We start from the raw sequence: 14,759 nt of genomic DNA, 5'->3' as shown, positions 1-14,759 counted from the left end.
GTGACAGTAAATGACAGACGGAGGGCCTAGCGCTCCCGGTCTAGCCGAGCCCAGCAGAACAGACCTGGCTTCTGGAATCGCCCGGGTCGCAGTTCCTGCGGTGACACGCGAGGCTGGTAACTGGAATCCTCAGACCCAGACCCAGGCTGGCCGGGGGGTGCCCACCGAGACCCAAGTGAGCTCGCGGTGCGTAGCGGGGGAAGGGGAGCCGCGGGCGGGCCGGGGGCGCGCAGTCAGAATGTTTTGATAGAGGGCGCGCGCGGCTAGGAGAGCGCGCGTGCGCCGGGGCCGCGCGCCGGGCTGTCCGCTGTTGGGAGCCTAGCCCCCGGCCTGGGGCCGGGCGACCCTGGGGCGCGCTGTGCTCAGGTCTAGGTGGCTGGGTTTGGGGAGGCATCCCAGCCCATCAGGGATATCAGCTGTAGATCTGGCTCGACCCCTCCACCATCCGTAAACACCCCTGAGCACAGGCCCTTCCTGAGGAGATCCATGGGCCCTGGGTCTACACTGACCAGGTTAGTGTTTTTCCTGAGGCACACCGCTTTCACTAACCGAGGGTCTCCCTCTGGGACCAGGTCGGACCAAGATTCACCGTCTCTAGAGTCTTCACAGACTGGGAGTATACCATATCCTTGACCCCACCTGGCTCTAGGCACCCAGGGAACCCACTTATTCAACTGGGATCTGAAGTCTACATAGACTGGAAATTTCCCATCCAGAAGTCATGCCTGCCTAGATCTCTGATGCTAGGGAAGCAGAAGGGATTGTCCAGAAAAAATTTAAGAGAAGACTCTTGTTGGGCTTTTCTAGACTCTGAAAAGCGTGTCTGATTTCTGAAGTTGAGGTGGACCAAAGGTAAATCAGTCCCGAAGGGCTGTGTAGACCCAGTCTCCCCAGGGTCCAAGCGTTTAGTATCCTGGGTATCGTAGAAGTAGATGGCTGGTCCTACATAGAACATCCAGGAGAAGTCTGTCACAACCGAGAAGGTGCCTCTTCCCCATTGCCATCTCTTAGTGGGGCTCAGGTGGGTGGGAGGGTGAGATTCCTTTGTGTCCCTACTCCCCACCCTTTGAGGCCTGACACCTTTTCCTCCAGCAGCTGTCCAACCAGGGCATCCAGGACTGGCGTGGAGCAGAAACTGTCCATGGAGCTGGTAGGGCCATGTACTTATCTTAAACATTTGTTTACAAAAATGTTTCCAGACTGTTAGTTACTAGAGAGACCTGGGTTTCCAGGAGGGGCAGGGGAGGAAACTTTCTCCTTATTGGACAGAAGATGAAACATTCACCCCACACCCAAGGGGCAGATTCTGGCACAGTAACCACCCAGCAAAGGTTCTGGGAATGGATGACCAGAATTAAGGGCCGGTCAAGTCCCAAGCTTCCTGTTTTGGGGTTATTATCCCTGCTCTGCTTTTGGGTCAAAGGGGTTAGTGGCAAAGACAAATCCCAAGGATTCAGTCTTATTCCTTCTGGCCTGGTGGGCAGGACCACAAAACACAGTGCCCAAATCTGATACAGGTCCTTTTCTTCTTCACCAATGGCAGGTTAACAAGGTGGACAGGGGGCTGCGGTGATGGCACAGTTTGACACTGAATACCAGCGCCTAGAGGCCTCCTATAGCGATTCACCCCCAGGGGAAGAGGACCTGTTGGTGCATGTGGCTGAGGGGAGCAAATGTGAGTTTCGGGGTGCAACAGCCAGAGCAGGGGCATGGGTGAAAGTTCTTGGAGGAACACTGAAGGGGCAGGGCGGTTGGGGGATAGTTACTTCGGGAGTCTGACATTTCTGCTCCTGTTTTCACAGCGCCTTGGCACCACATTGAGAACCTCGACCTCTTCTTCTCTCGAATATCCTTTGTGTCTCTGTGTTGGAGCTTGGGCACCTTTTAGCTTTTCTCTGAGCTAGGTCCCTGATGGGAAATGGGGATGAGTTCCGCTCCAGTCTATAGAAAAGGAAATGAAACTCATTCTGAAACAACAATTGTTTTTCTCGGTTTTTCTTGACAAGGTTTCTCTGTCTGTCTCAGAACTAGCTCTGTAAGCCAGGCTGGACTCAGAGATCCTCCTGCCTCTGCCTCCCAAATGCTGGAATTAAAGGCGTGTGCTACCACCACCCTGTTGAAATTGTTAAAGTAATTTAGCTGGGTGGAGGCGGCACACCCCTTTAATCCCAGAATTTGGTGGGGAGGGGAAAGGCAGAAGCTGGTGGACCTCAAGGCCAGCCGAGTTCAAGGCCAGCCTGGTGGCGCACACCTTTAATCCCAGAATTTGGGAGGCAGAGTCTGGCAGATATCAGTGAGTTCAAGGCCAGCCTGATCTCTAGCTCAAGTTTCAGAGCAGCCAACACTATACAGAAACACTGTCATGAAAGAAAAAATTATAGCGATGCCTCATATTTACAGAGAACTATTTGCACTTGTGTTCATTTATGAAGAACTTTTATAGGATGCTAATTTATAGGAACTTTTCTAATAGGATGGTTAATGGCAATAATGTCTTTTGACTGTCATTTCTGTGTTAAATACTTTGAGATATAAGTATGGCCACTATTAATTTGCCACTGTGGACAAGGCTTAAAGAAGTAACTGGTTAACAATCACACTCCAGAAAGTTATAGAGCCAGGACTTGAGCTTGGCACTTGGTGACATCAAAGTCTTGTGTTTTTAAGTGTCTGCTTACTGGCCATTTGTTCTTAACACTTACACGTTTATAATCTTCATCAGAAGAATGGCTTCACGTGTATGCTCATTGGAGAGATTTTTGAACTCATGTAAGTATACAAAGGGATGGGTGCCATGGTAAAAAGATGCTTATCCCAGTCTCCCCTCTTGCTCATGCCTGGCCACACCTGCCAGTGCAACTCAATCCTAGGCCCCAAACTCTGCAAACCTTTACAGCTAAGGACCAGCAAGGTATCAAAACTTAGAGCTTCACCTCTTACATGAAGAGCTTCCCAGATTCTGTGTCTTTCACAAGAACATACAACTCGTTCTCAAGATTGTAGGAGGAAATATGTGGTTCAATAGGGAGGTTTTAGGAAAGAGCCTGTATTCTGTCTGACTACACATTAGCTCTGGTGCAGGGCTAGAGCCTTTTTAGTGGGGGAAAAAGTCTAGTGTTGCCAGAGAAGTTAGGAAGGGAGGGGTGTTTGTTTGTTTGTTTGAGATAGGGTTTCTTCAAGTATTCCTCTCTGTGTCCCTAGGCTGACTTTGAACTCAGAAGTTTGCCAAAGACACAAGCCACCACACCCAGTGGGATGGGAGTTCCTTTTTTTTTTTTTTTTTTGCTTGTTTGTTTTTGTTTTGTTTTTCTTAATGATAAGAAAGGAGTTCACTAGCCTGGTAACTCTACACCTCCAACTCTTCACTCTGGAGGTAGAGGCTCCTGGGTCTCTCAGTTCAAGGTTGGCCTGGTCTACAAAGCAAGTTCCTGGACAGCCAGAACTGTTACACCAAGAAACCCTGTTGTGAAAAACTACACACACACACACACACACACACACACACACACACACGTACGCATCAAAGGCTAGAAACCATAGGCCATAATCAGAAAACCCCTAAGAGTAAAATAGAGGAGCCAATAGCCATTTGTGCCTAAAAGGTCTTCTGAGATTGAGCAGTAGACAGAGCCCATTAGGAATTCTCTGGCCCCTTTCATTTCCATCTTCAGTGGTTCCCAGGCTCATTGCTTGCTCTATGGTATTTCACCAGTACCTCCCTGACTCTTGGCCTGCATCCTTTCTTTTCAACTTCCCAGGCAGTTCCTCTTTGTGGTTGCCTTCACCACCTTCCTGGTTAGTTGTGTGGACTACGACATCCTATTTGCCAACAAGATGGTGAACCACAGTCTTCACCCTACTGAGCCCGTCAAGGTCACTCTGCCAGATGCCTTTTTGCCTGCCCAAGTCTGTAGTTCCAGGTAACAATGAAGGCCCTGAAACACCGCTAATGAGCAGAGAACAGAGTGGCCTGTGGGCAGCAACTCACACTTCAGATATGTCACTAAGACTCTAGCCTCAGGACCCCACCTCCCTTTCTTTCTCCTTACCAGGATTCAGGAAAACGGCTCACTCATCACCATCCTGGTCATTGCGGGTGTCTTTTGGATCCACCGGCTTATCAAGTTCATCTATAACATTTGCTGCTACTGGGAGATCCACTCCTTCTACCTGCATGCTCTGCGTATCCCCATGGTAAGACCTAAGACATCTTAAGAAGGGTGAGGTGCATTCCTAAGCATCACATGTCCATAGCTGTCACTCTGGTAGGAATGGTAGTCGCGTTCTGCTAATGGGAAAAAATATCTGAGATGGTCAGCATAAAAAGACAAAGGACTGATTTTTGCTGCATTTGATTGGTTCCATTTCTTTGGTACCTGAAATGAGGCAGTGTAACATAACAAGAGCACATACCAGGAAGCCTGTTCACTTCATGGCAGCCAGGAAGTAAAGAGGAAGGCAGGAAGGGACAGGATCCAAAGCCCCCATTAGCTCATCTAAGATATTAGTACCTCTGGCTGGGGACCAAACCTTTAACACATGGGTCTTTGAAGGGCATTCCAGATCGGAACTAGAACAGCAGGTCAGGTAACATCTATGCTGTCTCTCCTTGTCCACCCTACCCTGCAGTCGGCCCTTCCATATTGCACATGGCAGGAAGTGCAGGCCCGGATTGTGCAGACACAGAAAGAGCATCAGATCTGCATCCACAAGCGCGAGCTGACCGAGTTGGACATCTACCATCGCATCCTTCGCTTCCAGAATTACATGGTGGCACTGGTGAACAAGTCCCTTCTGCCCCTGCGCTTCCGCCTACCTGGCCTTGGAGAGGTTGTCTTTTTTACCCGCGGTCTCAAGTACAACTTTGAGCTGATCCTCTTCTGGGGACCTGGCTCTCTGTTTCTCAACGAATGGAGCCTCAAGGCTGAGTACAAACGTGGGGGACAACGGCTAGAGCTGGCCCAGCGCCTCAGCAACCGCATCCTGTGGATTGGCATCGCCAACTTCCTGCTGTGTCCCCTCATCCTTATCTGGCAGATCCTCTATGCCTTCTTCAGCTATGCCGAGGTGTTGAAGAGAGAGCCCGGGGCCTTGGGAGCACGTTGCTGGTCCCTGTATGGCCGTTGCTACCTCCGCCACTTCAATGAGCTGGAACATGAGCTGCAATCCCGCCTCAACCGTGGCTACAAGCCCGCCTCCAAGTACATGAATTGCTTCTTGTCACCGCTGCTGACTCTGCTGGCCAAGAACGGTGCCTTCTTCGCTGGCTCTATCCTGGCTGTGCTCATTGCTCTCACTATCTACGATGAAGATGTGTTGGCTGTGGAACATGTCCTCACGACCGTCACACTCCTAGGAGTCACGGTGACCGTGTGCAGGTGTGCCAGGGCGGTGGGTGGGAACAAGCGGCTAGCCTTCTGGGAAAGGCTTCTGTCTTACCATGAACTTGATCCCACCAGGTCCTTCATCCCAGACCAGCACATGGTGTTCTGCCCCGAGCAGCTGCTCCGAGTGATCCTCGCTCATATCCACTACATGCCTGACCACTGGCAGGGTAATGCCCACCGCTCGCAGACCCGGGACGAGTTTGCCCAGCTCTTCCAGTACAAGGCAGTGAGTGGAGTTGGAGTTAGGGCCTGCTAGAGACTGACTGGTGTCTTGGTGATAAGGGCTGGACTGTCTCCGGTTTGCTTGTAACCTCAGTCCCCTCCCTTTTAGGTGTTTATCCTGGAGGAGTTGCTGAGTCCCATTGTCACGCCCCTCATTCTCATTTTCTGCCTGCGCCCACGGGCTCTGGAGATTATAGACTTCTTCCGCAACTTCACAGTAGAGGTTGTCGGCGTTGGAGACACCTGTTCCTTTGCTCAGATGGATGTTCGCCAACATGGTCATCCTCAGGTACTGGGGAGGTCGGGGCAGATGGTCAGGGACAACGGTGGCACATAATCACCTTGGGAAAACTGCAGAAGCTATCCTTTCAGAGCCAGCAAATGACAAAGGTAGCCCTGCCTACAGGCATCCTTGCGCCAGGGACATGGTGGTCACTGGGAATCTGACTGGATTCCAGCCTTGATTTAAACCAGCAACCATGCTCCCTTGAAAAAAGTGCACTACAAATGACTGACCCGGTGTGTGGGCATCGGGGTTTCTGGACCGATGACTGTGAACTGCGGTCACCATCCTCCGGGGCCAAGGCCTCTTCCCAGCAGGGATGGTATGGGAAGAGTTCCTGCAAGCACTCAGGCCTGCTTACTGCCGTCTCCCCTGCACAGTGGCTGTCTGGAGGGCAGACCGAGGCCTCAGTGTACCAGCAGGCCGAGGATGGGAAGACCGAGCTGTCACTCATGCACTTCGCCATCACCAATCCTGGCTGGCAGCCGCCTCGTGAGAGCACCGCTTTCCTGGGCTTCCTCAAGGAGCAGGTGCAGCGAGATGGAGCAGCTGCTGGCCTTGCCCAAGGTGGTCTGCTCCCTGAGAATGCCCTTTTCACGTCCATTCAGTCCTTACAGTCTGAGTCCGAGGTGTGTATCTAGGGCCTGGGTGATGGTGAGCACAGTGCTCTCCAGTAAGGGGAATAAGCACGGGACACGGGGTGACAGGGTGGAAGGTTTCCTCTGTCTGTTCAGTCTGGGCCGCCGGGTCCTGAGCTTCAGGACATTAGAGGCCTCACCCTGCCCTGAGAATTCTGCTCACTCCTTTTGTTCATAGCCCCTGAGTCTTATTGCAAATGTGGTAGCTGGCTCGTCCTGCCGGGGACCCCCACTGTCCAGAGACCTGCAGGGCTCCAGGCACAGGGCTGAAGTTGCTTCTGCCCTCCGCTCCTTTTCCCCTCTGCAACCTGGACAGGCCCCCCAAGGCCGGGTTCCCAGCACCATGACAGGCTCTGGGTGAGTGGAGTTGGGTCGTGATGGGGAAGCATAGCATAGCCCACCGAAACACGTGCAGATCTTGAAAATATTGATTGCTGTCTGTCTGTGCTGGGAGGGACAGAGTGGATGCCAGGACAGCCAGCTCCGGGAGCAGTGTGTGGGAGGGACAGCTGCAGAGCCTGGTGCTGTCAGAATACGCGTCCACCGAGATGAGCCTTCATGCCCTCTATATGCACCAGGTGGGTGGCCAGCTGAGCGGCGGTCAATGTCAGCCCTTCTCTGCCTCTTAACTGTAGTCTCCATTTTCATATGTGTGCTTGATGGCATCGTCAGCCAGTAGTGCGCTCCTGTTTCCTGGAGTCCTCTCTTCCTCTCTCCCAAGACTTTCTAATGGTTCTCAGTAACAGCCTCCTGTCTGTGATGTACTGAGGACTAGACTCGGCCCTGAACACACTAGGCAAGCCCCAAGCTTACTGTTCTGAGAGCCGTTTTCACTGAGTACCTAGACTAGTTTTGAACTTGTGACCTTCCTTCCATAGTCTCCTAAGTCGCTGGGGTTACAGGCCTGTGCCTCCAGACCCAGCTCCTCCTCCTCAATCTTTTCCTTCCCTTCCTTTCTCTTCTCCCCTCCCTCCCTTATTTTTATTATTGACTTTTAAAAACAGTCTGACTCTTGACTATGTAGACCAGGCTGGCCTCGTTCCTGTTGCCCTGAGTTTTCTTGTTCTGTTTTTTTTCTCCATAGTCATAGCATCTGGTGCTATCTAAGATTAGTTTTTGCTTTTATTTAATAGTTTATGATCAATTTTTCCTCATAACCACCACCACTTGTACAAGCCCCACAAGGACTGGTAATTCTGTTTGTTCACTATGTTCCGAGTACCCAAAACAGTACCTGGCACTTAGACACTTTGTTAACATGTTCCTTTAACCAAAGAGTGGGTAAAATGAGGGCTGGAGGTATAGCTCACTTAATAGAGCACTTACCTAGCATGTGCACAGCCAGGAATTTCATCCCCAGCACTACCTAAATATCTGAAATCCCAGGGGAGATGAAGTCAGGAGGATCAGAAATTCAAGATCATTCTCAATGACACACTGAGTTCAGGGTCAACCCGAGCTACTCAAGACACTTTTCCAGAGGTCTCCATAAAGCACCACACCTCTGTTGTACACTGCTAACATCTTAGATGCTGTGTATGTAAGATTCCAGGTGAGGGTTGTGAGTGGGAATGGGAGGTACTGCAGTAGGTACGGCTGTTTCAGATAGAACCCCTCCTGTCCTCAACTAATCCCCCCCTTCTCCAGCTCCACAAGCAGCAGACCCAGGCTGAGCCCGAGCGGCATGTGTGGCACCGCCGGGAAAGTGATGAGAGTGGAGAGAGTGCCCCTGAAGATGGGGGAGAGGGTGCCCGGGCCCCCCAGCCTATCCCCCGGTCTGCCAGCTATCCCTGTGCTACACCCCGGCCTGGAGCACCCGAGACCACTGCCTTGCATGGGGGCTTCCAGAGGCGCTACGGGGGCATCACAGGTATCCGACTGGGGGAATGGAAGCAAAGAGGCTTCCAAGAAGGGTGGTTCTTTAGAAGGAGAAAGACCAACGGGATGGGGTCCAAGGAGACGAACCCTTCAAATAGCCCCCAGAACCTTCACATTGTTCTTTAATGTTCTTGCTTCTCTCTATAGATCCTGGCACAGTGCCCCGGGCTCCCTCTCACTTCTCCAGGCTGCCCCTGGGAGGATGGGCAGAAGATGGGCAGCCAGCGTCAAGACATCCGGAGCCTGTGCCAGAGGAGGGCTCGGAGGATGAGTTGCCCCCTCAAGTGCACAAGGTAGGGCTCTGAGGCCAAGAACAGCTGCCAGCAGTAGTAACTTCAAGAGTGAAGTGCACATAATGTTGTCCCCTCCCCTTCAAAAGATATTTTCTTAGGGCTGGAGAGATGGCTCATTGGTTAAGAACATTGGGTGCTCTTTTCAGAGGACCTGGGTTCAATTTCCAGCACCCTCATGGTGGCTCACAACCATCTGTAACCTCAGTCTCGGGATGAGATGGCTCAGGTCTCCACAGGCACTTCACATATGTGGTTCACAGACTTACATGCAGACAAAACACCCATAGACACATTTTTTTTTAATTTTCTTCTTTTTTACTTTCTGGAATTCAAGGCTTAATCCCCCAGGCTTCCAGCTTTTTCTTTCCCTTATTTCTAGACTCCTGTGGGACAAGAAAATAGCTGAAGATTGTCCCTACCGCCAGTCACTTTCTCTCTGCAGGTATAGACAAGACAGAAGAGGTCCCCATGCTCCAAGATGGAGGCAACGGCTGCCCTGCCAACCATCTGCCTGCCAGAAGAGGGCTTCTCTGAGTGTTGCCTGGCCCCACGTGTGTGGTGTTTGTGTGTCCCTGCCTGGCCAAGGGAGGTGCCAACACTGGGCTGGCCATGGCCCAAGAAGAATTTGAGGCCTGGAGACTAGGGGCACACAAGACTAGCCTCATCCCAGGACTCCCTTGGCTCAGAGTGTGGTGCTAGAAACTGGTCCCCAGCCCACTCCCAGTACTGCCATCTTTGCATTCACCCCTGCAAGTCTCCGGAGGGCTTCCTACCACAGAAGCTGCCAAGAGAAGAACTTGTGCCAACTGTGGAGTGGGGAGGCAGACCCTCCAGCCCTGCAGCCCAGCCCCCATCTGGAATACCTGAACAGCTCAGGCTGTGGCCCTTACCTCATCCCCGTCCTCACCCAGCGCTACAGCCAGCTCTCCTCTCCTCCTCCCTGCACATCACGGGCATGTGTGTGCTGCTTGCTCCTCTTCTGTTCGCTTGCCCCCTTCTGGTCGGCTTTTGCTTTTTGTTGGGTTGAGAGCCATAGCTCTTGGCTCCTCTCACACTTATCTTTGACACTAAGATGGGAGGTTTCTAAACTGCAGGAACAGGATGAATCTTCAACTTTTAGGATGGGCGCTTGGGAATTTGAGGCTTTCCTGGGCCCCACTGCTGCTTATTGTACTCCTCCCACCTGCACAAGGGACTAGCAGGGCAGGATTGTGACCTCAGTCATCTACATCCCAGCAGGAGAGCTCTGCCCTGCAACCCTCACTTCCCTAGAGGAGGGTGCAGGGCGCCGGACTCACCCTAGCCTAGGGCTTTGACATTGCACGCTGGGATTCAGCGCCTACCCTTCCCCTACACCCTTCCTTCCCCAGCTCTGCTCGACTGTGGAAGGTAAACTATGCCGAAAGTGGTGGACTCTGCTGTCCCAGTCAGCAGCAGGACAGGGTGGGAAATGCTATACAGCTTGATAACCCTTAATAAAGAAGGGACTTTGATCGGGTTGTGGCTTCTTTTTCTCGTGCTGCAGCTGGGTGGGATCTTCGGCTGGGAGACTCCGGAAACAAGAGAAGGGCTGTTTCCAGTTGCTTGTTGATGTATGAGGCTCTGGGTTCCATCTCTAGCACCGAAGAAAACAAAGTCCTCCTGTTGGGTCATGTTTGAAACCCAGTACTAGGTGGCTAAGACAAGGGAACTAACGCGGGTTCAAGACCAGCTGGGCTACAGTATGCTAGCTATTTAAAGGGCGGGGGTGGGTGGCGCAGATTCTGTCTGACAATTCTGTGGAGGTCAAGGTCCCCAGTCAGACCCGTCAGATTTCCCGCCCTGAACACGTGACCCAGCCAGCTCTCAGTCCATCTGTCTGCGTTCCTCACGCTTGGCCAATGGGAACCCTGGATAGAGCTAGTGGGCGGGGCCTCTGCCGTAAAGGGCACAACATTTTTTTGTGCGGTGACTGAGCCTGAGGGTCCCAGCTGCGAGTGGGACTCGCCAAGGACGGCGTACGTGGCCTGCGTGAGTGCTGCGTGAGTGTGCGTGAGTGTGCGGCGCGTGCGCGAACAGAGTGGGCAGTGTGGCAAGTCCACGTGCGGCTCTCCCCGCGACCCCAGCGGCGTAGCTACATGTCCCAAGACACGCTGGCCTCCGCGGCCCTCACTGAGTGGTCAGCCCGACTCCCTGAAACTGCAGTGACCTCAAGTTCGGCCAGCAGCCACACATCGCCATGGTGACTGTGGGCAACTACTGCGAGACCGAAGGGCCGGTGGGTCCGGCTTGGACTCAGAATGGCTTGAGTCCCTGCTTCTTCTTCACACTCGTGCCCTCGACACTCGTGACGCTGGGGGCTCTGGCCTTGGTGCTGGTTCTGCCCTGCAGGCGTCGGGAGGTGCCTGAGGGCACAGAGGAACTGTTTTGGGCTGCTGGCCCTCGGGTGGCTCCCTACGCGCTGCAGCTGTTTCTGGCCACACTTCAGGTGGCACTACCCCTGGCCGGCCTGGCTGGCAGAGTGGGCACTGCACAGAGGGCCCGCTTGCCAGGCTACCTATTGCTGTCTTCTGTGCTGGAGAGTATGGCCAGCGCCTGTGGCTTGTGGCTGCTCGTGGTGGAACGGCGCCAGGCACAGCAGAGTCTAGCAATGGGCGTCTGGATGAAGTTCAGGCATAGCTCGGGTCTCCTGCTCCTCTGGACCGTGGCATTTGCAGCCGAGAACTTGGCCCTGGTATCCTGGAACAGCCCACAGTGGTGGTGGGGCAGGGCAGATCTTGGCCAGCAGGTGAGGGGCCTCGTGGGGAGGAGGAGAAGCACTGATGTTTGACAAGTACTGTTTCTGGACCTACTGGCTCCATGCTTTAGCATGACTCTTAAGAAAAAACTGGAGTGTCTGCCAGTGGCTGGAAGCTGATAGGCAACTGGTGGGAATTGCTAGCATTGAATGGGGTGTGTCTCTGTGCTGAGTCATTGTGGTTTTTTTTTTTTTAAAAACCTGTTGCTAGGCCCCTGGGAAGCTTCTGAGTGTTAAAAGAAGCAATACAATGGGGTTTACATTCTGGTTTACACCTGTGCTCGGTTTCATTCTAGGTTCAGTTTGGCCTGTGGGTCCTGCGATATGTGGTCTCGGGAGGACTGTTTACCCTGGGACTCTGGGCCCCTGGACTTCGCCCCCAGTCATACACCCTACGGGTTCATGAAGAAGACCAAGATGTAGAAAGAAACCAGGTATGCCAAGTTTGGTGGCCCATGCCTTTAATCCCATAGAAGGATTTTTGAGTTAAAGGCCAGCCTGGTCTACAAAGTGAGTTCTCCCTGTATTGAAAAAACAAACAACAACAAAAAGAAAAAAGAAAAAGGGACCATGTATATACCTAGTTTTTTCAATCAGACATGTGTCTTTGTGTCTGTGCTGAGGGTAGAATACGGTACCTTGTAAATGTTTAATTTTATTTCCTGCCATCATCCCTGAATGAAAGGGGCACAGCAAAGAAACCAGACAGCCTCTCTGTGGGTGAAAAAGGAAAAGTTTGTTCAACTCCCAAGGCTGTCTCTGGGGAAAGTAGAGAGAAGCAACAGGGTACATGTGAGAGGATGCCAGTCTCCAGGGTTACCTGAGACCTGGGAGGAAGGGAGTCTGAGCTAGGGCGGGGCTTGTGAATAGGGAGGCGCCTAGAGGCTAACATTGCCGTGCTAATAGGCCCTTGCACCTGTGAGCTGTGGTCCCATCTATTATTTCCTGAGAATATATCAGGACAAGTATACTTTATTTCTGACTTCCCTCCTGTATGTCGTCTTCCTAGGTCCACTCCACAGACCGGGTATCCACCTGGAAAGACCTTGGCAGGAAGCTTCGCCTACTGAGTAGCTACTTATGGCCTCGGGGGAGTCCAGCATTACAGCTGATAGTACTCATCTGCCTGGGGCTCATGGGGCTGGACCGAGCACTCAATGTCTTGGTCCCCATCTTCTATAGGAACATTGGTGAGGGGGTGGAAGGGTATGTTCATCTTAGTGGCTGGGTTGGCCCTTAGCTAGGACGGGATCTAGGTGGTCAGAACCTGGGGCATTTTTGCCTTCGAGAGTTCTGGTTATTGGACGTGAACCCTGATACCTTTAATCCACAGTAAACTTACTGACTTCGAAGGCTCCTTGGAGTTCCCTGGCCTGGACTGTTACCATCTATGTTTTCCTCAAGTTCCTCCAGGGGGGTGGCACTGGCAGTACAGGTATGAGGGACTCTGTCCTTACCCTGGTTGGCATTAGTCTCTCCCATGGAAACGCTCCCCCCCCCCCCTGCTGTCTGGCTTCTGATTATTCTTTCCACGGACTCCTTGGGCTCAGACCTCTAGCATTTGGTGTTGGGCTGATGTTTCTCATCCCCCAAGACCTACTAAGGCTTCCCTGTTTTCCGCAGGTTTTGTGAGCAACCTCCGAACCTTCCTGTGGATCCGGGTACAGCAGTTCACATCCCGTGGCGTAGAACTGCGCCTCTTTTCCCACCTGCATGAACTCTCGCTGCGCTGGCACCTGGGCCGGCGCACGGGGGAGGTGCTTCGGGTTGTGGACCGGGGCACATCCAGTGTCACAGGACTGCTCAGGTGCGACACCAGTGGGGAGAGTGTGGGAGGGGGAGCTGGGAAGACCCAGCTTGGGCGACTTGCCCCGCCTACCCTACTTTGTTTCCGGTCTTTTTGGCAAATTACAGGAAGAAGTATTATGTCAAGTAACTCAAATAATGTAGACTGCTCACGTGGTGGCACGCACCTATAATCCCAGTACTTGAGAGTTAGAAGTAGGAGGGTCAGGAGTTCAAGGCTAACCTCAGCTACATCAGTTTGAGCCTATCTTGGACAATTTAGGATTCTGTCTCAAGAAACAAAAGTGGGGGCTGGAGAGAAGGCTCAGCAGTTAAGAACACCTACTGCTTTAGAGAACCTGAATTCAGTTCCCAGCACCACTTGCCTCAGGCAGCTCACAACTAACTGCCTGTTACTCTAGCTAGCTCCAGGAGATCCCACACCATCTTCTGGCCTTCTAAGATACCTCCCAGATCTACCAAACAACATAATTTAAAAAGAAATGAAAATGCAGATAGAACAAACCTTAAGAATTCCATTCATTTTTCAAGTTCCCCTACTATGTTTAGTATGTTAAGCTATACTTTTGTATTTTGCTTTAAATCTCTGAAGACTTAGAACTAAAGTGGTACTGTTATTTTAAGCCAAAAGATACCATAACATAGGTTCTTTTTCAAAATTGCTTTAGCAAAACTTTGTTTTCTTTCTTTCTTTCTTTCTTTCTTCCTTCCTTCCTTCCTCTTTCCCTCCCTTCCTTTCTTTCATTTGTTCTTTCAAGACAGGGTTTCTCTGTGTAGTCCTGGCTGTCCTAAAACTCCCTTTGTAGACCAGGCTGGAGATCTGCCTGCCTCTGCCTCCATTTAAAAAAATATTTCGTATATAATAGTGGAGAGAAAGCTTTGAGAATAAACCATTGAGCTGTGTCTATTTGCCTCCTGCATTCATACAAGTGATTTTAGACATTGTGGTCAAACCGAGCTAATTTCTTTCCCCCAGTGAGTATGAATGTGATGCTCCATGTATATATGTGAGCTGACTCTGTGACCAAAAGGACTGCTGGGGAAAGTGGGTTATTACCCAATGCAGACAGCAGCACAAGCCATGGATGCTGCTTATGAAAAGTGTAAACACAAGGGTGGTTGAGCCTTGTGGGAGTCACTGCAAACATCTACAAAGGGGACTATATCCACTACTGAGGACATAATTTGGGGAACAACTGTCATTAAACTAAGGGGAGAAATAAAGGATGGATGCTTCAGCATGTGTCTCTGAGCCACCGACAAGCCTTGTAAGAACATGGAAAACGGGGTACCGCTTAATAGGCAAAACGGAATGATAAATTGTGTGCCTTTAGCTTTCCGTTAAGAATATAAGAATATTCGTTGGATTGGGGAACCAAATAAAAATGGAGCAAACAGCACCCTTTCTTGAGAAACGAACTAACGTAGTTTCTTTTGTGTTTAGAAACTCAAAGCCCTGTGCTCTCTTTTTTTTTT

The 14,759-nt window shown here is 51.6% G+C and overlaps 2 protein-coding genes across 9 annotated transcripts in view; both read left to right on the top strand.

Annotated features, from left to right (window-relative positions):
* The first annotated feature begins 15 nt into the window (after positions 1-15).
* Positions 16-10,194, top strand: Atg9a (autophagy related 9A). 8 transcript variants are annotated; one of them, XM_050129544.1, is made up of 16 exons: positions 16-175; positions 1,096-1,150; positions 1,544-1,675; positions 1,803-1,846; positions 2,705-2,769; positions 3,759-3,920; positions 4,053-4,194; positions 4,630-5,378; positions 5,460-5,613; positions 5,719-5,898; positions 6,273-6,521; positions 6,709-6,887; positions 6,991-7,108; positions 8,178-8,400; positions 8,556-8,701; positions 9,144-10,194. In XM_050129544.1, the coding sequence occupies exons 3-16, from the start codon at positions 1,573-1,575 to the stop codon at positions 9,147-9,149; spliced, it is 2,520 nt and encodes an 839-aa protein (XP_049985501.1). In that variant the 5' UTR covers positions 16-175; positions 1,096-1,150; positions 1,544-1,572; the 3' UTR covers positions 9,150-10,194. The 8 variants fall into 8 exon arrangements, with proteins under 8 accessions (XP_049985501.1, XP_049985502.1, XP_049985498.1 ...); XM_050129545.1 differs by having other exon boundaries at positions 1,093-1,150; XM_050129541.1 differs by having other exon boundaries at positions 20-186.
* Positions 10,195-10,622: 428 nt separating this feature from the next.
* Positions 10,623-14,759, top strand: part of Abcb6 (ATP binding cassette subfamily B member 6 (LAN blood group)) — a 9,436-nt gene continuing 5,299 nt past the window's right edge. The window contains exons 1-5 of the mRNA XM_050129600.1: positions 10,623-11,468; positions 11,774-11,911; positions 12,487-12,667; positions 12,811-12,912; positions 13,101-13,284. Coding sequence (XP_049985557.1) covers positions 10,920-11,468; positions 11,774-11,911; positions 12,487-12,667; positions 12,811-12,912; positions 13,101-13,284 — 1,154 coding nt within the window. The 5' untranslated portion in view covers positions 10,623-10,919. The remainder of the gene's footprint in view (positions 11,469-11,773; positions 11,912-12,486; positions 12,668-12,810; positions 12,913-13,100; positions 13,285-14,759) is intronic.

Source organism: Alexandromys fortis, unplaced genomic scaffold (genome assembly GCF_014885135.2).
Source record: "Alexandromys fortis isolate MF-2015 unplaced genomic scaffold, M_Fortis_MF-2015_v1.1 scaffold_319, whole genome shotgun sequence".
Taxonomy (NCBI): domain Eukaryota; kingdom Metazoa; phylum Chordata; class Mammalia; order Rodentia; family Cricetidae; genus Alexandromys; species Alexandromys fortis.
This window is presented reverse-complemented; position numbering and strand designations above follow the sequence as displayed.